The 26805-nt window shown below is 38.3% G+C and overlaps 1 protein-coding gene across 1 annotated transcript in view; it reads left to right on the forward strand.

Moving 5' to 3' along the window:
• Positions 1–26805, forward strand: part of RAB2A (RAB2A, member RAS oncogene family) — an 88608-nt gene that overhangs the window by 20111 nt on the left and 41692 nt on the right. Inside the window, exons 2-3 of the mRNA XM_032882609.1 lie at positions 11873–11944; positions 20605–20672. Coding sequence (XP_032738500.1) covers positions 11873–11944; positions 20605–20672 — 140 coding nt within the window. The remainder of the gene's footprint in view (positions 1–11872; positions 11945–20604; positions 20673–26805) is intronic.

Genomic DNA, 26805 nt, shown 5'->3' on the forward strand with positions numbered 1-26805 from the left:
TGTTGGGACCTTCATGGGAAGCAGCCTGAAGGAGTGCTGGGGGAAGTTGGCTGCGGAGAGGTGCGGAGTGCTGCCTTCTGCTGATGACACTTGCTGTCACGCCAGCTGGCATGGGAGAAATGTTCTAGTGTCTCCAGCAGGGCAATGAAGGTTTGGAGCTAGGAGGCGCTTGATTGATAACTCATGTACACACTGAAAAGCTGAACTTTTCAGAGGAAAATTACACTTAAGTTAGGGGCTGATGATAGAGATGGAATTCTGATTCAGCACAGTCAGGTTTTCATTCTCTAAACATCTGAAAAATTCCCTGTTTGAGTAAAAAATATTGACTTATTATTTTTTGAGAAATTGATTTTTTAAACGTAGATTAGAGTTTGTCGCATCATAGAAATGACTAGTCTCACTTTGTGACCTTTTCAGTGAGCATGCGGTATATTAATCTGGTATTCACTGAGCATCTATCTGTCTTCTAAACTGGGCCACAGTGCAAGGTGGTTTTCAAAATACAAAAAGGTGAACATTACTGCCCCTGAAGGAGGAAGGTGGATGTGTAAACTGATAATAAAAGTATAACGTGGTAAGTGGTTAATAAAGTATGTATAGAGTACTGTGGCCTTAGCATGGGATAAAGTGTCAGCCTGCCTTTCAGCGCTGGGGAAGGAAAAAGAAGCACAGTCATGTGATCTGCGCGCTAGCTCCTGTATTCCTCAAAATAGCCTTATGAATAAAGTGGGTGGTATGATTACCATTATACAAAGAAGCAAACAAGGTCTGGAGACCCGAAACAGCCCTTCCTTCCAGTGTCACACACAGGATCCTAATCTAGTCCAGAAGATTTATTATCTCTTAAATTAGTGGTGTACTTTGAAATGCAGAAGGCTTCACAATTTAAGTTTTTAAATGTAAAGCACGGGACTACTACTGTGAAGGATTTAAAAAGTGAAGTAAATATGCCTCTGCCTTTAAGGGGTGTATACTCTAGCAGTGCTGATTGAATGTGATAAAGGCTCTGATGGAGGTACTGGAGAAAGCTTGGAATTTCATGAGAAGTTGCAGAATGCAGAATGCCTGTCCTCCTCCATGGAAACCTTAGGTAGGGTAAGATGACATTGGAAAGAAAAAAAATTGAGCATTGAAAGAAAAGAGAAAAAAAAAAAAAAACATGGCATTTGAGCTGGTCCTTGAAAAATGGGTAGAGTTTAGACAAGTAGAAACGGTAAATAAACAAAATGTAAAAATAGGAGGGGAAAAATTGTCATTTATCATGTATCTTTCAAGTGCCACACCTTGTAGTTCCTCAGTATAAACCATCCAATTTATAGTATAGTTTCCTATTAGACAATTACTAGATATAAGACTGGAAAGATAAATTCATTAAACATATTGGACTTAGGTTGTGATACAGTGTGGTTGAATTTGAACTTTAACCTGTAGGCAGTAGAAAAGGTAGACTTTTTTAAAAGAAAAGAGTACCAGACTGGAGTTATGATTACATTAGGAACTAAATATACATGTGTATATATTCAGATTATAATGGCGGAGACATTCTGGACGTTACATGCAATCCTTTCTTTCTGTCTTTTCTCATCCATCCGTGGTGCAGCCATATGTAGGACAGATTCAGAAGCTGGAGCATATATAGTGAGGTGGTTATTACAGCGGTCCAGGTGGGAGGTAATAAAGGTCTTATGTAGGGCAGTGGTAGTGAAAATGAAGAAGTGGTTACTGGTGAGAATTGGAATTAACAGGGATTAGAGAAGGACATTGTAGGGAGTGAAAAAATTAAAGATGAAGGTAATTTTTCCATTTCAGAAGACTACTTCAGATACAGGATATTTTTCATTTATTTTTAAATATAAAGTAGTAAGTACACATAATAATGTTAAAGCACTGTGAAAGGGCAGAAGATCGGCTATGGGCAACAGGACATGGTGGTGAAAGATGACAACATAGAAAAAAGAAACAGGTCAGTGGTTAAAATTTTGGTAAGGTCCACTCCGCAAAGCAGTGGGCTATGCATAGTGGTGTCCTTTGGAAGAGTGTAGTGTGGAAAGAGAAGGAGATGGTTACTTTGCAGTGGAGAAACCTCTCAAACTACCTCAGGCAAGTGACCAAGGTTAATGTCAACAGTAATCAGTCATGTGGATGGTATGTACTCTTGTAATGATAGTGAGTACCTTTGTAGAGGTAGAGATAATATATCTCTGTGGTCTTCCTCGCAAACATCAGTAACTCCAGTCAGTCATGGGGGAAAAGTGTGACAGATCCCAATTTGAGGGTACACTCTGCAATGCCTTCACCATACTCCTCAAAGCTGTTATGGTCTTCAAAACAGGGAGAATCTTGAGAAACTATCATAGCATAGAGGAGCTTAAGGAGACAATATCACCAGATGTTGTATGAGTCTTCTATGGGATCCTGGGACAGAGAAAGGACAGTAGGTGAAAAACAAGGGAAAAAACTCAAAACTTGGGGAGAGGTAAAAGCAAAGAGTTTTCATAGAGTGCAGGGTAAAGATTGGCTATGAAGATAAGGCTTCTTCACTCACTATTATGTGTCCATCATAGGTCCTCAGCAAATAGTGGCTGCATAAATAGTAGGGTTGGAGCTCTTCCTAAGCCTGGTTTTTAAAATGAATTGTGCTCCTCAGTGAAGCCTCACTTCATCTTCTGGTCTTGAGCTCAGCCATACCCAGGTCAAGTGAGGTGGTCATAGGTCATCAGTGTTCTCCTCCCCAGCCTTTACGGCAGAGGATATTGTTTTTTCCCCTGAAACCCGTCAGTTATATTGTTTATTTTATACACACAGCAAGAAAGTCTTCATGTTTTAAAATCAGAAGAATACCTAACTCACTTTGTGAAGGTAGGTATGTATTACGGAAGCTTCCTAGTGGTTATGGCACTTGAGTTAAGTTGCAAAGATAAGTAGCTATTAGCTAAGTGGAACAAAGTCACCGAGTATTGGGGAAAGAACATTTAAAGTATGCTAGATAAATGTGTGCAAACAGCCAGATGTGTAAGAAATACTGGCATTATCTGCTTTAGTCATTTTCATTTTTGGTATAATCCCAGAAGTGTTTAAAGTATTTAGGGTACTTCAATATTGTAAAACCAAAGATACAGAAATGGGAGTAGATGATTTGCTTCAAGGGAAGTATGGCTGTATCCCAACAACTTCCTATTTCCTTTCACTTTATCAATTCTTTTCTTTCTTTAAAGCTTTATTTATTTATTTATCTGAGAGAGAGAAAGCGCACGTGAGCGTGAGCCATGAGCACAGGCGAGCATGTGTGTGCATGCTAGTGGAGGGAGGGGCAGAGGGGAAGGAGAGATGCAGACTCCCTGCTGAGCACAGATTCCCCATGCCGGGCTTGATCCCGCCACCCTAAGATCATGATGTGAGCTGAAATCAAGAGTCTGACACTCAGCCAACTGAGCCATCCAGGTGTCTCTCACTTTATTGATTCTTTAGCAACTCTTTCAGCCTTGTCAGCATAATTGTTTCCATACCTTCCATTTTCAGGGAAAAGATATCTTGCATTTTGAAAGGTACCTCTTGGAAACTTTCTTTAATTTCTTTGTTTTTATTACTAATTTATTTATACTAGTGTCTGGACTATAGGAAGTACTCCATAAATATTTTTTTAATTTTTTTTTTAAGATTTCACCTGTTCATTTGACAGAGATCACAAGTAGGCAGAAAGGCAGGCAGAGAGAGAGGGGGAAGCAGGCTCCCCGCTGAGCAGAGAACCCGATGCGGGGCTCGATCCCAGGACCCTGAGATCATCACCTGAGCCGAAGGCAGATGCTTAACCCACTGAAGCCACCCAGGTGCCCCTCCATAAATATTTTTTTGAGTGACTGTCTCTTAACCTTTCCTCCTAGCCTTCACTGACAGATTTCTCAAATAAATGTTCTTTATCCCCTGTTTTCTCTTCCCTTACTGCTCTTAATATTTCTGGTGTTTGAGACACTTACAGATTATAGTAGGAATTATTACAGATGATGTCAACAAGCCTGGAAGACTAACAACAGAAAAGTCCCAGGAGGAGGAATGAAAGATGGCTCTTGATACGTGTATTGGTTTCCTAGGGCTGCTGTAACAGATTATCACAAACTTGTTTTAGGGCTTAAAACAACAGAAATCTCTTCTCTTGTAGCTCTGGAGGCCAGAAGTCCAGAATCTGGGTATCTGCAGGGCTGCTGTCCCTCTGAAGCCTCCAGGGAAAATCCTTCCTTGCCTCTTGTAGCTTTTGGTGACGGCCTAACTCAGTCTCTGCCTCTGTCTTTGCATAGCCTGTCACCTGTATCTGTTTTTGTCTCCCCCTGCCTTTCTCTTATGAGTACATTTGTCATGGGATTTAGGCCCCAGACAAAATCCAGACTGAATTTATCTCAGAATATATATCTTAATTATATCTGCAAAGATCCTTTTCCTATGTAAGATCCCTGATTCTAGGGGTTAGTACTTGGACATACCTCTTCAGGGGCCACTCTTCTGCCTACTACAATAAGGAACCAGATCAGTATCTAATTGAATTAGTTGAGAGGATTGCTGTCTTAGGGAGGACAATGTATGGAGAGCCAATAGGATAAGAACAACTCTGAAATCATTTTATTTGAAAGAATATCATAGATTTGTGAATATTTTCTTCAGTTAATTTTAGAAGATAATGTGTTTAAAATTTTGAACTCAAGATTGGATGGGTTCGGTGGGAGATTTGCTCCTTAGCTGTATTTATCTTGAAGAATCCTCAACATTTTTATTAAAACTTTTGAATTTGTAAGTCTTGAAAATTTTACATTTGAGCCTTATGATAGAACTTTGAAGTAGTAATACTATATTTTCTTTTTCCCATTTTACACATGGAGAAATGGAGCATAATTTCTATATCTAATTTGTCCAAGTTCACAGGTTATGAAATGATACAGATGGACTTGAACACTGCTGTTTCAACTGTAAAGCTTGTGTTCTAATATACCATGCTGAGTTTATTAATTTCCTGTTTAAAAAGAGCAGACTTTATTGTTTTTTCTTTATGTGTCTTTCAATTTGGAATGTTAGTGCAAAGAAGAGTAAGATTTTCTATGTTGAATAAATAAGCTACTGATATTTCAGCCAGCTCACCACATCTCTGAATGATCTGTGCTGGAGGTCTGTCATTTTTTTGGTATGACTTTAAAACATACAGTTCTTAAAAAAAAAAAAAAAACCAACAACAAAAACAAAAAATAGTAGGCAGATCGGTAAAACAAGCTAGTTCTTTGAAAAGATCAGCAAAATCGATAAACCTTTGCCAGACTCCTCAGAAGAGAGGCCTCGAATAAACAAAATCATAAAAATAAAATACACAGTTCTTCAGCGGGTTACTTTTAGTCATGAGATAGGCCATTCATTCATGGAACTTTTGTTACATTTTGTTTTTGAGAGCCAAGTGTGGTAGATGAAAATATGCAGCCATGATTTCAGAATGGTAGTTGGACAAAACTTATCTTCAGTGGTTAGGAATTGGCTCTGGTACTTTTCATACCTTTGCTTTTTTAATTTTAAATTCATGTGTGTTAATGATTTTTTAAAATAGAGCCATTACCAGTTTTTAAAAATGACGTTGAAATTGGTGGAAGTCAGTTTAGGTGTAAGCAAATGAACCTCCGTAGAATACTTGGCACTAGGCCATTGTTTCTTATGGAGAAGGACACACTGCCTAAAAATCACTGGAGGTCTTATTAATTTAATTTTTGTGTCCAAGCAAAGAGTTCCTGAATTAGAAGCTCTGGGGTGGGCTGTAGGAATTCAGTTTAATGAATATTACTTGTAATTGTTTGGCACTCACATGGTACTTAGGTACTCACTTCTCACCACAGTACAGTCCTACTGAGTGGATGGCAATGTGGACCTAAAGTAAAAGAAAAAGTTAAGGTGACATCATCGTAGGAACTCTAGCGGTGGTATTATTAAGTATATTAATTTGTATTGAAGAATTAATAGCCAAAACAGTCTTGAGAAAGAAAAAAGCTGGAGGTTTCACCATGCTTCCCTATTTCAAATTATATTACAAAGCCATAGTAATCTAAACAGTATAGTATTGGCATAAAAACAGAGACAAGGATCGATAGAACAGAATAGAGAGCCCAGATAAACCATGCATACATGGTAAATTCACTTATAGCAAAGGAGCCAAGCATATTCAGTGGGGAAAGGGCAGTCTCTTTAATAAATGTTAGGAAAACTAGACAGCCACATACAAAAGCATGAAACTGGACCACTGACTTACATCATACATAAAAATTAACTCAGAATGTATTAAAGACCTCATTGTAAGACCCGAAACCATAAAACTTATAGAAGGAAACATGGGCAATAAGTTCCTGGACATTGGTCTTGGTGATGATTTTTTAATCTGACACCAAAAGCAAAGCAGTGAAAGCAAAAATAAATGAATGGGACTGCATCAAACTCAAAAGCTTCTACATAGCAGGGGTGCCTGGGTGGCTCAGTGGGTTAAGGCCTCTGCCTTCAGCTCAGGTCATGATCCCAGGATTCTGGGATCGGCCCCTGCATCAGGCTCTCTGCTTGGCAGCAAGCCTGCTTCCCTCCTTCACTCTCTGCCTGCCTCTCTGCTTACTTGTGATCTCTGTCTGTCAAATAAATAATAAATAAAACCTTTAAAAAACAAAACAAAACCCACAAAAGCTTCTACATAGCAGAAAACCCATGGAGGTCAGTGGTTCATCCAAGCCCACCCAGGTAGTGCTTTTAACCACTACATAATGCTGACAATTCAGTCAGAACCTCTGGGGTTGAGACCTGATACAGATTTGGTGATTTTTTTGGTAAAGATCAAAAACTTCTAGTGGGTAGAAAGTGGGAGCTACTTTACACAGAATGGTCAGGGAAGGAAGGCATCTGTGGTGGGAGTCTGTCTGCATGGAAAGAGGGAAGAGAGGATGCTTGAAGGCCTTGCAGGTTCCAGATATAGAATGAAAACCAGTGATAGAAGGATTGGGAGAGGCCACTTTTGTTTTTTTTCTGTTTAATTCTGCTATATCATAAAACAAATGTGTTTTTTAAAACAAACCTGTCTTTTTTGCTGGTTCCTCTCTTTCTGTGGCTCTAAGTACTATCTTATGCTGACAGTTCTAAGTTACATCTCCAACCCCAGTATCTTTCCTGAAGTCTAAACTCATATATTCTGTTGCCTACCCAGCCTTACCACTGGGATGTCTAATAAACATCTCAAAATAACTAAACTGGAATTGATAGTCCTTCCTACTCCACTTATAATTTTCCCCCGTCTTCATTGATTCTTTCATTTGATCTGGCAAAAATATTGGAGCCATTCTTAATGCAGTTCTCCTTCTCTCAAAACCCACATCCACACTATCAACAAATTCTCTTGGCTGTGCTTCAGAATGTATATAGAATTCAGTCGCTTCAAACCCCTCCATTGCTCCTGCCCTTGTCCAAGACACCATTTCTTGCCTCATTGAGAAAACCTCCTTAACCAGTCCCTGCTTCTCTCATCTGCTTATACTTAACAGGTCGTTCTCAGTGTTGCAGCCACAATGATTGTTTTAGAATTTAGGTGAAATTATATGACTCTTCTGATCAAAACCCTGCAGTGAATTGCCCATTTTATCACAAGTAAATTTTAAAATTCCCATGGAGTCTGCGTGATCAGACCCTGTGATGCCTGCCACCTCACCTTTTAGGGGCAGGGCCGTTCCTTGGTTTCTGAGCTGTAGCCATATTTGGCTTCACGACAGTTTCTCCAACACATCCCATTTACAGCTTTTCCTCTAGCCATTTCCTTAGCCCAAAGTGCTCTTCTCTCAGTAAGCCACTTGTCTGTTTCCTCAGCTCCTCAAGTCTTGACTTAAATCTCACCTTCCGAGTGAGAGACCACCTCATTTAAGCACCACTCTCTTTCCTTCCCTCCAGTATTCCAGGGCTCATGTATTAGCTCAGCTTTTTCTCTGCCATAACATATAACACTCTGCACTGCCACGTCCTCTTCATCCCTCCATCCATCCACATTCCCCACCTCCCCAGTATATACACATACAGATAGATATGCTCACAGACATTTAAAAAAACAAAAAAAAAAAAGGTTTTTTCATAGTCTCTTCTCACTCCAGAAGGACAGAGGCCTTTATCTTATTGTTTACTGATATTCCAGTTGTTTAGCCTTAGAACACAGTACATGCTCAAATATTTCTAGAAAGTTTGAATTTTGGCATGCATTAGAAGTACATGTGGTTAAACTAAAAATGAATAAAATGTGCTTCCTGCCTTTAGGGAGCCTGAATTATATATAGACATAGTAATAAGTGATAGTAGTATTAATAGTAGTAACAAACATTTGTTGAATTCTTTACTGAATTTTATTATGTGCCAGATACTGTTTTAAGCACTTAATTTGTGAACTCATTTAATAATCCCAATAACATCTGAGGTAGGTGTTATTAGCCTACTTTTTACAGATTAGGAAGATGAGGCCCTGAGAAGATAACTAATTTGAGGTTCTGTTGATAGTGATTAGCAAGGCTGGGGTTGTAACTCAAGGAGTATGGTGTGGCTTTGGAGTCAGAAATTATAACCGCTGTGTTATGCTGTTCTTAAGCATTAAATGAGCTGACATGTAAATCGCTTAGAACAACATCTGTCATGAGAGAAGCTTTATATAAGTTTATATGTTGGGAATCATAAATTTTAAATATTTCAAGGTTCTTGACTGTATAATACAGTTACAAAAACATGAAAATATTCATTGGCCACTTTAAGTATTCTTCATTCAATTATCTTTTCTAAGTGTCTCCCCTCAGGTGACTATCATTCTCTATGAAAATGAAGGATGAATCCATTCCGAGTCCCACATAATATAGAGGGTTTCATCAACTATGTAAAAATGTTGGAGTACTGCTTGAATTCCATATAATGCCATTGATGAATGGGGATCTGATATTTACACTAATAAATAGATGAAGAAGAGGAAAGATATGGAGCATGCTTTTAAAGAACTATCTGAATATTAAGAATTAAGAGAGGTTCTTGGGAAAATTGTGAAAAAAACCTTGGAGATTTTTGCAAAGTTTATACTTTAAAAAGGACAAGTATTAAATTAAAGATGTCTGCAAAGGATGCAAATTACCCAGAACCTCTAACTTGAAAGATACTTTGATTACCTGAAGGAAGAATATGGAGTCTTTAAAATGAAGAACCAAACAGCACGCCTTTTCTATACTCAACTAGCAGAATAAATGGTATTAATTTATCAGACTAAATGGTATTAATATCACTAAAGCAATACATATTCTGTTGTGAGGTAAGGAAGTTTTTTAGGCTCTTATATCACTTACATGATTGCCAGTCTGTTAGATGATTCTTGAGGTTTCTCAGTAATAAAAATCTGTGATTTCTAATTAACCATAATTTTTTCTATATCATATGGGGAAATTTTTTATGTTAAAAATAAAAATGAAGAAAAGACACAGAGAAATCTTAAATGCATGTTACTGAGTGAAAGAACCCAATCTGAAAAGGCTACATACTGTTGATTCCAGCTAAATGACGTTCTGGAAAAGGCAAAACTATGGAGACAGTAAAAAGATTAGCATTTGCCAGGGACTGAGGGTGAGAGAGGGACTAATAAGCAGAGCATTGGGGATTTTTAGATCAGTGGAACTATTCTATAAGATACCATAGTAGTAAATATATTATACATGTGTCAAAACCCATAGAATAGACAACACCAAGAGTGAGCCCTTATGTAAACTATGGACTTTGAGAGTGATAATTATGTGTAGGTTCATGAATTATAGCGAGTCTTATTGCTCTGGTGTAGATAGTGATGGTGGAAGAGGCTGTGTTCCCGTGGGGCAGGGCGTCTATGGGAACTTGTACTTTCTGCTCATGCTCAGTTTTACTGTGAACCTGAAACTGCTCTTGAAAATAGAAAGGGGGGTGGGGATGTACTGCCTGGGTGGCTCAGTCAGTTAAGTGTCTGCCTCTTGATTTCAGCTCAGGTCATGATCTCAGGGTTGGGGAGCCTGCTGAAGACTGTCTCTCCGTCTCCTTCGGCCCTCCCCTCTCCCCCTGCCCCAACTCTGGAAAAAACAACAACAACAAACCCTTGGGGCTGACTCTCAGTAGAGCCTGTGGCTCTTGATCTTGGGGTCATGAGTTCAAACCCCACATTGAGGGGTAGACTGTATTTTAAAAACATTTTTTTAATCTTATAAAAATACCTAAAGGTTCATATCTTAGATGTTTGCTAATTTTACTTTCACACTTAAAAAATAATAATTTTCCTTTCTAGCCTACATCTGAAAGGCTATTCAGAGGAGCTAGAAATCTGATAAAATGAGTTTGGCTTTACACCTTTTGTAATGTAAAAAAAGAAATCATGGATAAAAGAAAAGAGAAGAAAACTAAGGTCAAATGTTTTGAAATTCCAGTTTATTTTTAGTTAAAACATTTAGAAAACTTTGAACAAATAAAGTATTTCCCAAAGCATAACCATATACACACATATTTCTTTGATTTGTTTACTGGGCATTTGGACAGTCTTTGTAACATTTGACATTAGGGCCAGTCATTCAGCGAAATCATTAATTGCCGTATCTCTGCCATAAGACAGCAAGAGAGTCATCATCTTCTCTCATGGAGGTTATAATCTAGTAGAAGACCTTGAACAGCTTAGTTTAAGTGTCACTTCAGAAAGACCTTCTCCAGCCCTTCAGTCTAAATTAATCTTGTCACTCGTCCTCATAGTACTCTCTTCTTTCAAATGGCAGTTATTATAATTACTTCAAATTATAGTTCATATGGATTGTCACTGGTAATGTTTAATTTTTCTACCTATACCCGACTATAAGGAAGGAAGCATTCCACATGATTTTATCTATCCTCAAGTCCCAAGTGCGGAGCACCATTAGCATTCAGTAAAGCCTTTTGAGTGCAAGAGTAGACGAAGTGCAGGATGCTCTTGAGTAAGCAGACTTGGTCTAGTGTGAAGATAAGGGCCTGAGAATGAGTAGGAAGATGATATGGAGTTCAGTAACCAGTTCTCACATGGTGAGTAGGGTGAGTACAGAAAATCTATCTTTAATTAGGACTGTGGAAGTTATTCATGACCTAATGAAGTGAAATTTGGTGGTAGAGTGAAGGGATGCAGTTCAGATTAGAGTTGATCCTGGGGACGCCTGGGTGGCTCAGTGGGTTAAGCATCTGCCTTTGGCTCTGGTCATGATTCCGGGGTCCTGGGATCAGGCTCCCTGCGCAGTGGGAAGCGTGCTTCTCCCTCTGCCCCTTCCCTTTCCCCTCCGTCTGCTCAAGCTCTCTCTCTCAAATAAATAAATAAACCTTAAGGAAAAAAAAAAAAAAAGATTAGAGTTGATCCTAAAATGAATTAGCCAGAAGATAGAGCAAAGTAGATCACACACATTTAACTGCCAGTTTGTTTGTAGGAAAAGTAAGGTGAATTACAAAAAGAGATAACTTTGTTTTTAATATTTTCACTACTACACAAAAAACAAAGTGCATGAACTTAACCTTAATTGCTAGAGTCCTATGGTAGTAGGGGCTACTAAGGGGACCTGCTTGGTTGTCTCCTAAGAGTACCTGCTAGTTTTGTCTTTCAGATTAAAATGTCAAATGACTAACAAAGGATGAAAAGCTGTTTTGGATTGGTTAACACCTTCCACTTAAATCATCAATCCCATAATTTCCCATGAAATCAGAGCTCTGAGAATTTGTGGTAGATTGTTTATAGAGCACCAAAAACCCCAGCTGCATCTTTTCTGTGTGCTTTTGTAAAGTGTTTCTTAATTTTGGGGAGTTTTGTCTCATAATTTTTTTTTTTAACTTTCAGGTGTTGGTAAATCATGCTTATTGCTACAGTTTACAGACAAGAGGTTTCAGCCAGTGCATGACCTGACTATCGGTAAGTTTTATGCAAGAGATGAGAAACATTCAGAAGTTTTGGGCAGTAGAAATAAAATGTGCTAAAGGGGTCCATTCTATTAATGATGAATCAAAAAGAATCTGTGAAACTAGATCTGTTGCTGCACAGTTTCATCCCATCACTTTTTGAAAATGTATAAGTATGGTAAAAATATTATCCAACTTTGTAAAAGTTGTCAGAAGACAACAGGAAGATATAAATATTTAAGATTGTGATTGTATTTAATAATAAAACAAATGATTGCAAGACAGTGTAGAACACGGGTATGATCAGAGACTGGACCAGCTTACCAGAGTTCAAATCAAGACTGTGCCACTGACTAGCTGGATAAAAGCACGTTACCATTCCATGCGTCAGTTTCTTTTATCTGTAAAATGAGAATAATAGTGGTACCAATCTCACAAAGTTATTGTGAGCAATCAACGAGTTAATGTGAAGCATTAGAACAGTGCATGGCAACATGGTGAGTGCTGTAGGTTTACCTATAATTATTAATTGAGAAAAACTGCCAGCAGTCATTTTTAGTGTCCTAAGTTGCAAAGAATAAATGAGACAGTTACCAGTAACTGTTAGACTGAAATCTACTTTAATTTTATAACTGATAGTTGGGTGTATCTTCTCAGCTGGTGACTGGTTATTTTCTACAGATCTCTTTAAATTATCCTTAAAAGCAAGTTGATTCTTGTGTCCTGTGTATTTTTAGAATACCAAATCAAACACAGAGTTTGTTAATCAAATTATTTAGATGACTTAATAGTTTTCAGCCAAGCCACATGTACTTTGTGGATGTATGGAAATCTTTTTCCAAGTGGCTGCTATCCATGAGAATATTCAGATTCCATTTTAATTTTGGTAGTTGTATGGATATACAGTAACAAAGGGTAACACAGGTACTATTGTTTCATGCTGGCCCTTATTTCATTTCATAGTTTACCTTCAGTGAGCCCAGTTTTGTGTAGGATCTGCTCTTTGCCCAGATGGTCTAAACCTGGGTAGCTCTCTCTTAAGCCTGACTCAGTCCTGATGCAACTAGCCATACAGTTGCTTTTAGTATAGGGGACTAACCAAAAGTATGTCCCCTTCCGTGAAGCTTTCATATACATTTCTGAGGGTTGTGTTGATGGAGAGGATGGCCCTAAGCCTGCTGTCAGAAATTGGCAAGGCCTGTGCCTGTGGAGAGAGAGAAGGAGATGGACCAAAGGGAGTTGTTTGCAACTGTAACTCCCGCAGGTGTACCAGCTGGCTCCTCTCTGGGTTTACTGGTGTGTGGTTGTGGGAAGTCGGAGGCTAAAAGCAAAGGGAAGCCAAGCATCTTCTTTCCTCTGTCCGCCTGGGTTAACTGTGTGTCCTCCAAGACTCTAGCCCCAGCCTCTGGTGGTGACAGGCCCACTGATGATGTGGCTCATAAGGTCTGCCAACCCCAGTTTCTCTGTTCCCCCAGCCTCAGGATGGTAGCACTTCCCTGTAGGTGCTAATCTCTCGGCTTCTTCACCATCCCTTCTTTGAGCTTCTTAGCTCTTTCTTTCCTGTAACTAACTCCCTACATTAAATTCCCTTGATTTTAAAACTTTAATATGGTTTGTGTTTTTCTGGTTGGACCTTGGCTGCTACACCTTATGACACCATCACAGCAATTTATTTTTCAGGTTATGAACATGTATTTATTTTAAAGGAACATTGGAAAGTTTGCCAAAATAGGTGTAAGACATTATCTCGATTCTGCTGCATACTTTTCCTTTGCCTGAGGAGTAGAAGAGGGTGAAAAAGCTAAGGTCAGGTCATGACTAAGAAGTATTAAAAAGTCAAACAGAGGAAGTAAAAGACAAGGATGAGTCGATGAAATACTCCTCACCCTTTGACTACTGTCTCAGTGAGAATTGTTAATGTAGGAATCAAAGAAGCAGTGAAGCAGTTTACAGAGAGCTTCCTGGATCCAGTTACACTGAAGCTCAGGACTAGAGCCTTGCTACTCAGGTGTGTTCACGCACTATTACACTGACCAGCAGCATCAGTATTCTCTGTGAGCTTGTTCAAGAGTCTACTGAGTCAGATTCTGTATTTGAACAGGATCTCCAAGTGATTCATCTGAAAATTTGGAGAAGCATTGGAGCAGTGGCTTTTGGATACTGATTACCCATCTAGGAATTTGTTTTGTATTGTTGACTTATGTGTGCATATATGTGAGCTCACCCTCCCGCTCACATCCTGGCCTCTCAGTTGCTTTACTTCCTCTCCTCCTGGGATCTTACTTCCCCCTCTCCCTCAGCTACTCACTCCCATAGTCACACCCAGGACCTGGTCATTACCAATGCCTGGAAGCACTCCAGAATCTCAGTTTCATGCATCTGGCCTTTTGACTGGTCTTTCCTTCTAACTTACACCCTCTAGTTGCTCTCCCTAATGATTTATTTGCCCCATCGGTCCTATAATCCATTGATCCTGCTGTCTTTCTACTCTGACCCCTCTGGTAGTCCTGCTTCCTTCCTTACCCAGCTTTAATTCTAGCCATTGTAATTATGTCATTATAATCACTCCCACATGTACCCTCAATCTCCCACTCACTCCTTTGCTCAATCACATGCTTATGGCTAACCCATAGGTTAAATCTGGCTACTTATTCTATCCTGCTTGGAGAAAAACACAGAGCCATGCTAACTAATCTTATAGTAATTTCTTAGACACTAAGTTCTAACTGCTTGACAATTATGCCTTATTTCCAGTCCACTCATTTTCCACTGTCCTGTACAACTGTGTTATACCGTCTTGCTCTTTAAGCATCCACCACCTTCCCTATCTTCACTCTCAGATAATAACCTCCGTCTATTTCAGAAAATAGAGGCAAGCAGAAGAGCCATTTTTACAGGTCTCCATCACCACATAGACTCACCAACCCTCACCACCACCTACCATGAACTCATAAACTCCTCCTTTTCCTTGCTACCTGGATGAACCAGGAGTCGCTAGCCAAGGCCTGTGCAAGAACACGGCTTCAGCAGTTCTTTGTTCTCCCGGGTGTCATTCATTTATCCCTTTTTGATTGTCATTTTTCATGACTGTTATCTTTTTCAGCTTTCAATCTTTTTGTTTCCTTTTAGCAAAAGTCCTCAGAAAGAATTGTTTGTATTTTCTGTCTCTGGTTTTTCTCTTCCCCTCATTCTTTTTTGAATTTACTCCAGCTAATCTCTCTCCTCCCCATGTGCACATCTCCAGCTGCTTCTTCAACATCTCCTTTCTCTTAGATGCCTGATAGGCATCTCAAACTTAATGTGATCCAAATTGCTCCTGATTTTTTTCCTCCTAGATCTTCACAAGTGTACCTGTATGCACACACAGACACCCTCATACCCATCCTCTTGCCTAGATTTTTCTCCTTAACTTTTTATACAAGTGATTATAAATTAATATTGTCTGCCACTACTATAAAAGTAAAGTTCATGATAGCAGATCTGTTTTGTTCATTGCTGTGTCTCCAGGGCCTGGTACATATAAAGACTATAAATGTTTTCTAAATTTAGTATATACTATCTGGGGAGAAAGCTTCAGAAAGTAACATTTAACATTACAGTGCTTGATACATGCATTTGTCTAATGCTGCTTAATTACATTGTGTAGAAATAATGCTAATTACAACCCACTAATTACCATTGTATTTATTTGGCTACCTAAAAGATTAAAAACACTGATCTAGGGGCCAGACCGTTTATATGTTGATGCCACCTTCCTGCCTATCTCCCCCAAGTCTTTAAACTAGTCATCCTATAAGAAATGACTGTGAGGAGTCATTGGGGGAAGAGGTGGTAGAATCAAAGCATTATTTCTTGTACCTGACTTTCCACAAATCAGTTGAAAACACACCTCTTTTATTTGGGATTCAGTTTTCAGAGATAATTCGAGTTACCTAAAATAACATTGCCAAGAACTAGGAAGGTAGCTTAGAGGACCTGTGAACATCTAATTTAGATCTCACAAAGTCTGTGTTATCTGAATAATAAAATGTAAATGTATTTTCTTGACAGGGTGTGGTTATTATGAAAACATTGTTAAAAATCCAGAGAAAGTTAAATTCCCCTTAGGACTTGTCTTTGGCCTTCATCATCCACTGTTGTGTATGTCGCCTTCTAGAGTTTTAAAATGTATCCATAAACACACAGAGCTGTTCTGATTTGCACTCCCTCTGTGGGAGTACTGAACAGAGTACCTGGTTCTGCTCATCCTTGCCCTTCACTGCTGCTTCTGAGTTTTTACTCTTTGTGAAATAGAGAAAAGTGGTTTTTTTTTTACTTTCCAGTTCCTGAATTTTCCGTGAGGCTGAGCATTTTTCTGTATGTTTTAGAACTGCTTTTATATCTTTTCTCTTTGAATTAACCTGTTTTTATCTTTGCCTCTTATAATATTAGTTTGATTTTTGTTTTATCAGTCAGATCTTTTGATGTTTTTCTTATGACTTTCAGGCCTCACTAAGGAAGACTCCCCAATACAAAATTTACATAATATTTTCTTAATTATTCTTCAAATACTATAAATTCGTACCCTGTCTGGTATATGGCCATGTATATGATTTTCTTTAATCTGTGTGTGGCATGTGTCCCCACACCATTAATTGAATAAGCCGTCTTTCTTTCCTGTTTGAACAGGAACCTTGCCCATGTGCTAAGTCTCCATATGTAAGCAAGCCCGTTCAGGGCCTCTCAGATCTATTCTGTTTATGTTTGGGGGGGTTTTGTTTGGGGTTTTATTCCTCCTCTATTTCATGAGAAAATATCACATGGGTATTTATAGTAATTGTAGCCTACTTAATATGTGATTGGCATTTTTTCCTGTTCTAAGTTTTCTTAATCATTCTTGTGAATTCATTCTTCCAAATGAGATGTAGTCTCAGTTTGCCAAATGCAGAATTTTTAGTGAAGCTTTTAAAGTTTGAGAAGAATTTTATTAAATTTATTGGTTAACTTGGAGACAATTTATGTTTTTAGTATATTAAAATCACCTATTTATATACACATGTGTTTGCATTTTTTCCAACCTTTTAAGTGCCCTTCAGTAAAGTTTGACGAATTTCTTCATACAGACCTTGTGCATTCTTTAAGTTTATTTTGGCATATTATAGATTTTGTTACTGTTGTGGATAAGGTTTTTTTTTTTTCACCATTATTTTTGTTTACTTAGTTTGCATGCTCTGGATAGACTGGTCTTATCTGTAAGTCATAATTTTTTCTTTGGCTACAATTTGTACCTTTTAGTTTTGTTTTTGTAATTTGTGACCTAAATCTCTAGAATAATTTACAGGTTGAGGACGTTATAATCATTTTCTCTGTAATTTGAATTCCTCTAGTGGTTTACCTTTGAGTATGGCATATGCTGTTCACTTTTTGTAGAAAATTAGGGAAATTACTCTTTAATATCTAGTTTTACCCTTGTTTATAGAATTAGGGGAATAGAGCCTTCTTCCCACAAGTCTCTGTTTTGAACATCCGTAACATCTATGTCCCAGAACATGTCCCTGTGTTCTGCTGGTCTACCTCTGCTCTCTGCTTTGGCACCCCGTGATCACCTGGCCCTAATAGGTGGCCCTTTCTCGACAGGCTATCATCAGTAGTTTATATGTGAATGGTGGTTTAGAAATTTTGGTGTATAGTATAGAATAATAATAATAATAGCTCATACATACTGAATACTTACAGTATGTCAAACACTTGTATTTTGTGTATAACCCTTTAATCTTGAAAAAAATCTTAGGAGATGGGTATCATTAATAGCATTTTACAGGTAAGAAAACTATGACACAGAAGCAATTTAACAATTTGCCAAAGGTTGCACAGTTAGTAGGTATCGATCACTGAATGCTCAATAAATTGTTACTCTGCAAAGTTTCAAGTTCTTACTATGTAAGGATGATAATGATCTAGAGAGAGTAAAAAGTATATGTATTTACATTCAGAGTATTTTGTTCTGGAAGGTTTCAAGTGAATAACCTATCTGAAAAAATCAGAATCTCTCCCTAACAATATCAGGTAAATGAGGCCTTCTTGCATTTGGCTCCACAGACAATTTCTCTGGCAGCCAAACTGGCTGTTAATTGAAAATGTATCTGGGAAGACAGCCTCAAGGGCATAGGGGATGATGGTTTATCCCTTGGAAAAAAGATAGGGAAAATGGGATTTTCAAGCATATGTACATACTTAAGGAAAAAGATTTAAAAATTTTAATAATGAAGAGAAATAGGTTTTCAGTTTTTTGTGTTACCGAGTCTTATAGGACTTTCAGGTTTCAGTACTTTCTTTTGCTGCATCGACTAGAAAGGTAAAACTCATGTTGAGCCCAGTTACAAGTAGGTAAATGAGAAAGAATTATGGTTCTGAAGCTGAAATCAGATTCTGTTTCTATTTCATTTCAAACAAACTTTATTACTTTGAATAAAGAGATAAATGTACCGAAAATGCATTTGTGGCTAGTAAGTTAAACAAAAGGGGATCTATATTAGAATACCTGGGGTTTTATATAGAACCTGCAGAAGAGAGAAGCCTTGGACTTGGGCAGGAATGAAGCATCAGAGGGGGCAGGAAGCAGGGGCCGTAGCTGCTGTTTTGCAGCAGCAGAGCTGTCGGGAGCCTTTGATCTGCTGGGACAGAATGCTTGCTGGTCACTTGTCATATCTGCGTCTCTCTGCTCAAGATGTCAGTTCCCGAGAAGGAGCATCTGCTTGCCCTTGCTTGCCTTGCCTGTCCAACCTTGGTATCCATCCAAGGGTCTATTTCTAGTTTTTTGGGTTTTGTTGTTGTTATTGTTGATTGTCAAATTTGACATTATATATTGGGTTGAAGAAATCTTTAATCCCAGTGAACAGTGCAGCATTTTTAGATTATGGTTAAAAGCTCACCTCTGACAATGACAGGGAAAACAGGATTTCTATCTCTAGTTTATGGCTAGAAACAATAGAGTCATGAAAAGGCTCCCAGTTAGTTAAATATCTAGCTGTGTAGAATTTTGTACATTAGTACATTCCTTTTAAATATTAACACCTCAAAGAACATTTGTGTGGTATTTAGCCACTGGTTTCCTCCCCTCAGCTCCTTTCATTTTCATGTCATTAATGGTAAGCTGGTGGATGGTTGTTTTGGATGTCTCCCACCCTGTGGCACAGAATACATGTGAATATATGTATGTATATATTTATATGCATTTGTAATGAATCTATAGATTGGTAGATAAAAAATGATTTTATATGGCATAATTTTGGAATTTTGCATTTTTCATTCTAGTACATCATGACTCCTGGGGCCTCTCTACCTCTTCTTTATTTCTGAGTCTGAGAAACAGACCATTAGTTTTTTAGTATTGACTGTGTCCCTCAGATGGAATCAGTATTAAAATGCAGACTGAAACCTTCAAGTTACATATCCTGAAAGAACAAATTACCTGTCTGTCCCATCCTCCTGATCGTGGTTGGGGGAATTACAGGAAATGCTGAAATGGAATTCTGACACTGGGCGGTGTGCCCTTCTCTGGGCAACTAGAAGCTGTTTTTCTGCCAGGATGACATCTGGTTTCTGAGGACCATGTGTGTCTTCCCTTCACCCTGACTCTGATCTAAATACTGATAGAGCACACTCCAAGCAGTAATGACTTGGTGTAATATAAGTGATAGACTTCTTTCAGCATCTCCTTCACAGCTGTGTGCTGTTTTGAAATTATCCCCCTTTTTTCCTCCTCCTCCTGTTTTGATGATTGCCTGAGTGCTTTCAAAAAGGATGACAAATGAAGGAAAAGAGCCAACGTAGTTAACTTACAAGTGTAAAGTCTGTACTCCCTTTGACCTGCAATTCTTTTTCCTATAATTTGCCTAAAATCATAATCATTGGCTGAAAAATGTATGCAGAAAATTAATTTCGGTTTTAACTACTTAGTGAAAATTTGGGAATGACCTGAACTTGTAGCAGTATAATACCAACTCAGTAAAGTTGGCTTATTATGCAGCTATCAAAAATAATGACACAGTTTTATAGATTTATTGATTTGTAATGAGATTTGTGATATGGAATAATATTTATGTTATTGACTGAAAAGCAAATTAGAGAACAGCATTTCTGTGCTCCCTTTTATATAAATTGTTCACTTCTGTGTCTATACACAGAATATGCTACCTATGGAGCAATGTCTGGAAGTATGTTTAAACAGTGGTTCTCTCTAGCGGGTAGATTTAGAGTTTTCTTTTCTAGTTGATAACCCACACTAGGAACCAAAACTGTGATGCTGAAATGCATTTATCCCTTTTAGTAATTTTTATACCACATTAATAGTTCTTAAGAAATTTTAGTATTTGTTAACTAATAATGATGGTTCTTGAATCTCATTTCTAGTTTTTATATTATTGATCCTCTGAAACAGGAAGACCACAGTTTGTTTTCTAATTAAACTAGACTTGAATTTCTTAGCATTTTAATTGTGTCTTTAGCTTACGCCTTTTAGCATGTTTGCCTTAGATTATATGTTTTCTGAGGGTAGGAGTGGTATTTGATAAAGTTCATCTGTGTATCACCTGGCTTAGTATGTCCTAGAAATAGACATCCTTTTTAAAAAATCCTTAAATGTGAAATACAGTCCCTCTCGTTTGTGTAACAAATCATTTTTTGTCTGTTCAGGTGTAGAGTTTGGTGCTCGAATGATAACTATTGACGGGAAACAGATAAAACTTCAGATATGGGATACGGTAAGTATAGTAAATACCTTGTATGCCCTAAATAAAGTTGTTTTTTGAAAGTATAGTATATGTATTGTTATATGTCCTTTTTATGCCTGTTATGGTTCATTGGTACCAACAACCCTGCAACTGTGAGATGAAATGTGGTAAAAGATTAGGTTTTCTTATGCAGTGTTTTCAGCAGGTGTACTGCAGATGTTGGGTGTTAGTGAACATATCTGAGCAAATGCTTGGGCTATGGGGTCTAAACAGAAATGCTCTGGAAACTGTGCTTTTAAGAAAATAAAACACCATTGCATGAAGCACCTGGGTGGCTCAGTGGGTTAAGCCTCTGCTTTTGGCTCAGGTCATGATCTCAGGGTCCTGGGATGGAAACCTGCATTGGGCTCTCTGCTCAGCAAGGAGCCTGCTTCCCCCTCTCTCTCTGCCTGCCTCTCTGCCTATTTGTGATCTCTCTCTGTCAAATAAATAGATAAAAATCTTAAAAAAAAAATAAAGTGCCACAGCAAAGGACATGTATGAGATAAAATGTAAATGTAAACACCGTAGAGTCACTTGATCTGACAGTTTGTTAATTTTAAAAGTTTGATATAAAAGTTGGAGGGACTCCTGGGTGGCTCAGTTGGTTAAGCGTCTGCCTTTGGCTCAGGTCATGATCCCAGGGTCCTCAGATTGAGCCCCACATCAGGCTCTCTGCTTGGCCGGGATCCTGCTTCTCCCTCTCTCTCTGCCACACTCTCTTGCTCTCTTTCTTGTCAAATAAATTTTTTTAAAGAAAAAATAAGAAGTTTGATTTAGTCCCAACCACTTGAAACCACCTTGCTTCCCTTACTTAATATTTGTTGAGTGCCTGTTCTGTGTCATGCCATAGAGCTTTTAGTAACAGTTTGTCATCTGACCACAGAACAGGATTTGAGTGACTATTTTCTTTAACCTCCCAACTTAAATGCATAAAAGAGAAGTTACCTTACTATATATAATGGTTGCCGTAAGGTAGTGGTTCTCAAACTTTTTGGTCTCAGAATCCCTTTCTTTATCCTTTTAAAAATTAATGAGGACCCAAAGAGCCTTTGCTTTTGTGCCTTATAGGTATCAGTATTTACCATGTTAGAACAAAACTGAGAAACTTATTTTAGAGAGGGGGAGGGGGGCAGGGGAAGAGGGAGAGTGAATCTCAAGTAGGCTCCTTTGCCCAGTGCAGATGTTTAAAGATGAGTGTAATAGGGGAGCCTGGGTGGCTCATTAGTGAAGCATCTGCCTTTGGCTCAGATCATGCATGACCCCAGGGTCCTGGGATCCAGTCCCTTGTCGAGCTCCCTGCTCAGCAGAGAGTCTGCCTCCCCCTCCCCCCTTCTCGTGTGCGCACATGTTCGCCCGCTCTCTCTCTCTCTCTCTCAAATAAAATCTTTAAAAAAATAAGCATAATAAACTCATTATATGTTGGGATAAGCAAAGCAGTTTTTATGGGAATTGACTATGTTTTTCCAAAACAAAAAATTGACTGTGTTTCCAAAACAAAACTTTATTTTTCTAGTGAGAAGAATGTCGTTTTGTTACATTTTGAAAAAATCTCTTCATTGTCTGCTTGATAGTAAACAGCTTGGATTCTCATATCTGCTTCTGCATTGATTCTTTCTTTTTTTTTTTTTTAAAGATTTTATTTATTTATTTGACAGAGAGAGACACAGCAAGAGAGGGAACACAAGCTGGGGGAGTGGGAGAGGGAGAAGCAGGCTCCCTGCTTAGCAAGCAGGCCGATGTGAGCTGATCCTAGGACCCTGGGATCATGACCTGAGCCGAAGGCAGATGCTTAACGACTGAGCTACCCAGGTGTCCAGAAATTCTGCATTGAGTCTTACGTGTGTTATTTAGTTGGAGTGTATGAAGAAAATACAATTCCACATAACTAGGTAGTTGGGAAACAGAGGACCTCATCTACCCTTAAGGAGACCGGGACCCCTGGGGGTCCTGGGGAATCACACTTTGAACCACTGCCATAGGTCAGTAAGACTTAATTCTTCACAGATCCCCAGTTGAGAAAGATCAAACAAGGTCACCTGTTATGACAAAGAGCATGTTCTCTAAACTAGTAAATGAAATATAAAATATGGGGAATTTTATTATTATATACCCATGTTTTGTTTTGTTTTTTTTCCTCTTGTCATTCAGTCTTGGTTTCTTACCTGTCACCTATAATAGTTACTGAGGGAAGCAGCCTTCGAGAATACAGTCTCACAGACTGGATTCTCAGGAAAACCAAGCAAGTTGCTTCAGGCTGTCATGAGACTTAGTTTCCTGATACGTGTCCCATAATTGTCCCCAAAATGGAAAACCCTGAATCTCTATTTTGTACTGTTCCAGAGTTATACAGTGTCTTAGGTTCTTGTGGTTTCTTAGCTCTGTTTTTGAAGTGGAGACTTGCGCTTTTACTGTTTCTTAGGCCCCTCCCACACCCACCCCAAGCGTGTAGTGTCTCATTACCTTTTTTGATTTATATTCTCTTAGGCAATATGATTTCAGAACTGCATGGAAAAGAGAAAAATGAAATATGCAAAGTCCCTTCCTTCCTAGAGATTTAAAAATTAAAGCTCTCCAGCCAAAAAAAAGTATTTTCTACTTTTGTATTAAGAGTTTATTCCTTTTTCAGAACTGATTGTTATGCATAAGCTAGGTTGCTTTCTTAGCCAGGGAACTCATGCAGCACAGTGTGCTGTGAACCAGCCTACTTGCTATTCTCTAATAAACACGTTTTTCATACCTTATACTGTGCATGAATACTTGCTTTGCTTGAAGTACTTTACCCCCTTTTTGCATTGAAGACCAACTCAGATGTCACCTGTCGTGGAGCCTTTCTGACACCCATGAGATAGCCGATTGCCCCCATAGTATTTTATGCATATTTCTGTTAAGAGCTCTTATCCTGTTGTTACGTAGTTACGCAGTTGTTTACCCTTCTCCGAATAATCATGAGGGAAAGTACCATATGTATCCTACTCAGCTTTGTGCTTTAGATTAATAGATGATTGACTGATAAAATGTTTGGTGAATTTTCTTGAATGAATGAGTAAAGCGTCTCATTCTAAGCAGCTTGTAGGATCATTGGATTTGTTCAGGAGATAGCATTACTAAAGTACATAGTTCCAAAGGGAAGGTTGATACTGTAATGAAAATTATGTGAAATTAGAGGCACAAACCATTTCATTGTAGTTTATTCTACTGTATTTAGTCGTTCTTCTGTCCTTAAGGTATTTTCTTTAAATAATCCCCTGCCCTCCATTTTTTTTTTTTTAATTTCTTTTCAGAGTAACAGTATTCATTGTTTTTGCACCACACCCAGTGCTCCATGCAGTACATGCCCTCCCTAATGCCCACCACCTGGTTTCCCCCCTGCCCTCCAATTTTTGAAACTTGAACGAGTCATTCATTTCCCAGTTGTTTAGTTTGTGGGTTAATTAGTCCTGCCTTTTTTTTCCCCTTAGCTTATGAGTTGACTATTTTGTACTGCAGTGATCTTTCAGAAGAGATCTGTAGTAATTACTTATTTTGGACTTGTATGAAAGGGAAATAGAAACAAACAAACAAAACCCTTGTTCATACTTCCTCTGTAGAGGCAGAGGAACAGCTTCTCTGTATCTAAAACAGAGAGACTGGTACCTTTGAAGACATCATGACTCCCAAAAAAGAATTCCGTGGCTTCCACATGAAGGGTGCTAGGAACACAATAGCCTCTTTCAGATGAAAGAATGGAAAAGGAAAGAATGTTCAAACAACTCTGTTAACTTACTACTTTTGGTGAAAGTTGCTTCTTGAGTCTCTGACTTAGAGGTTTGCCTCTTATGGTCGTTGGTTTTCTTCTTACTTTCACCTAACTTCCAAAAGTCTTTAATAGACATTATCACACACATAAAGGTTCATTCCACACTTAGTTTTATATCTGAATGGAACTTTGTTTCCCGTTTCATCAAATGTCTATACTTTTGGATAGGAAACTACATTTTTAGTAGCACGGATCATGTCTGTTCCTGGCCCAGGACATTTACAAAACCATCCTAGTATCCCTTAGGCAAAAATTTGCCAAACATTAGTATTTGTTTTATCAGCCTTAAGAAATGATTTTTCCCCCAGTGACTAAGTCCCAGTATCTTAGGATATTTGTCATCCATTGCATATCCATTTCTGTTCACAAAAAATAAAAATAAGGAATTTTCCTTGCAAAATTTCCATATCCACCATCCAGCATCTTTGCTTTGAAAATAGTTGCCAGAGATCTCCCCCAGAGGCTTTGTTGCAAGCAGAGGTAACTGTATCCTTTGCCCTCTATAACTTTCTTTCTTTTGTCATAAGTCAGATGGGTGATATTCTTAGTCTCTGTGTGAGTCAAAGAAGAAAACAGATTGTACTCAGTTCTTACTCCTTGGCTAATGGAAGGAGGGTGTAAGAAGTCCATTCTCACTCTTAGACTCTCATCCAGCCTTTACCCACCATTTTTTAAATTCTTACTCCTCTTTTTGTTTTGTTTTGTTTATTTGTTTGTTTTTGTCAAATTTTCAGTTACCTTCCCAGTATATCCAAATAAATTTTACTCTCTCCCCCTATATTTATAGTATGGATGTTCTAAGTCCCATGTTTCTGCCCAACTTCCCTCAAAATATTTTAGATTTACCAGCATTTTCCGCCTCAATTATGACATTGGAGCTGCATTAAAAAAACACTCATGTGCTTCCTACATGCTGAAAGTACCTTTTCAGCCAATCACCAGCATTTTTTGGTCCTTTTATAAAATGTGTCCATTTATACCCAACTTCTTACCCCAAAGAATGGGTGTTTTTATATATCAGTGGGGTGGTAAGGATGGATGACCAGAATTCAGTGGGACCAGGGAAAGGGCCTAGAACCAACCATCAGGCCACGGTTCTACCTCTGCCACTCATCTCCGTTCCCATCCCCACAAACCAAGGAGTGGACAAGCTTTGTCTCCTGTGGCAGCTGTTCATCATCCCTCTCTTAAACAACTACAGGGACAGGAAACTCTCAAACATTCCATTCTACACTAATAATTACTTCCCACCTGTGTACAAGACGGAAAGTAAATATAAGCCATCTCTTACATGGCAGTGTTAAAAGAATCTGAAATCCTCTTTTTCATGGTAAATATGCTTAATTTTTTAAAAAATTTTATATCACTGTTCTTTCTAGATATTTTCAATCCTGTTTCTCTTCTCAGAAGGATCTACTTTGGTTTCTGTAGGAGACTCCCTTAGAAAGCCTAGACTTCAGTAGTCCAGGTTGACTTTTTCTCTGTGCTTGCTGTGGTGGACACAGGCAGCCTAAAAATCAATCTGATTTTTTAGTAATGTTCTTGTCCTCCAAACCAAAGTCTTGTTCATATGTGTAGATTTCAATATCTTTTTTCTGAATCTTTATATTGTGAGGACCAGGAAGAACAATCACAGGGATTTTTTTCAAGTTGAATCTTGAGTAAAGTACCTGAGATTTCATTCTTGGGTGCTGGACAACTTATTTGGCTACGTAGAAATCCTTTTCTCTTTTGGTTCTTGGCTGGGTTATTTATAGCTGGAATTGTTAGATAAATCATTAGCAGTGAAAGTAGAGGTATTACCATAATACTGATTCTCACAGATCTTAATTTTCTAACTTTATTGGCCCTTTGGGATCAGTCATGATAACATAATGTGAGTACCTACTGTGTATACTTCAGTGGCTGTTTAACAGTTTGTGTATAGTTAAAGAAGCCATAATTCAAAACTGAACTGGGCAGGATTTGTTTCCAGACTATCAATACCATTAACAGAGAGACTAGGCCAATGTGTGGGGTATCTTTCTTACCAGGCAGGTCTCAAGAATTCAGAAACTATTCTGAATATTGATCTTTGCTTATTATAAAGTAATCATAGATTTTAAGATGCATGGTTATGTTCATAGACCTCACTTGGAATGTTTGGATTTTTTTTTAGCTTGAGTTTTTAATTTGTAATGGTAGGCAAAACCAGATTGAATGGATTCAGTATAAAGTGATCCAATATATACAGCATTTCCATATTATAACATGTTCCTGGTAAAACAATACAGGAGGAATGAGAATGGTGTGTAGGCATGTGCTATTCTCCTTTTTAAAAATCTG

This window comes from Lontra canadensis, unplaced genomic scaffold, assembly GCF_010015895.1.
Source record: "Lontra canadensis isolate GAN:19392208 unplaced genomic scaffold, GSC_riverotter_1.0 scaffold83, whole genome shotgun sequence".
Lineage (NCBI taxonomy): Eukaryota > Metazoa > Chordata > Mammalia > Carnivora > Mustelidae > Lontra > Lontra canadensis.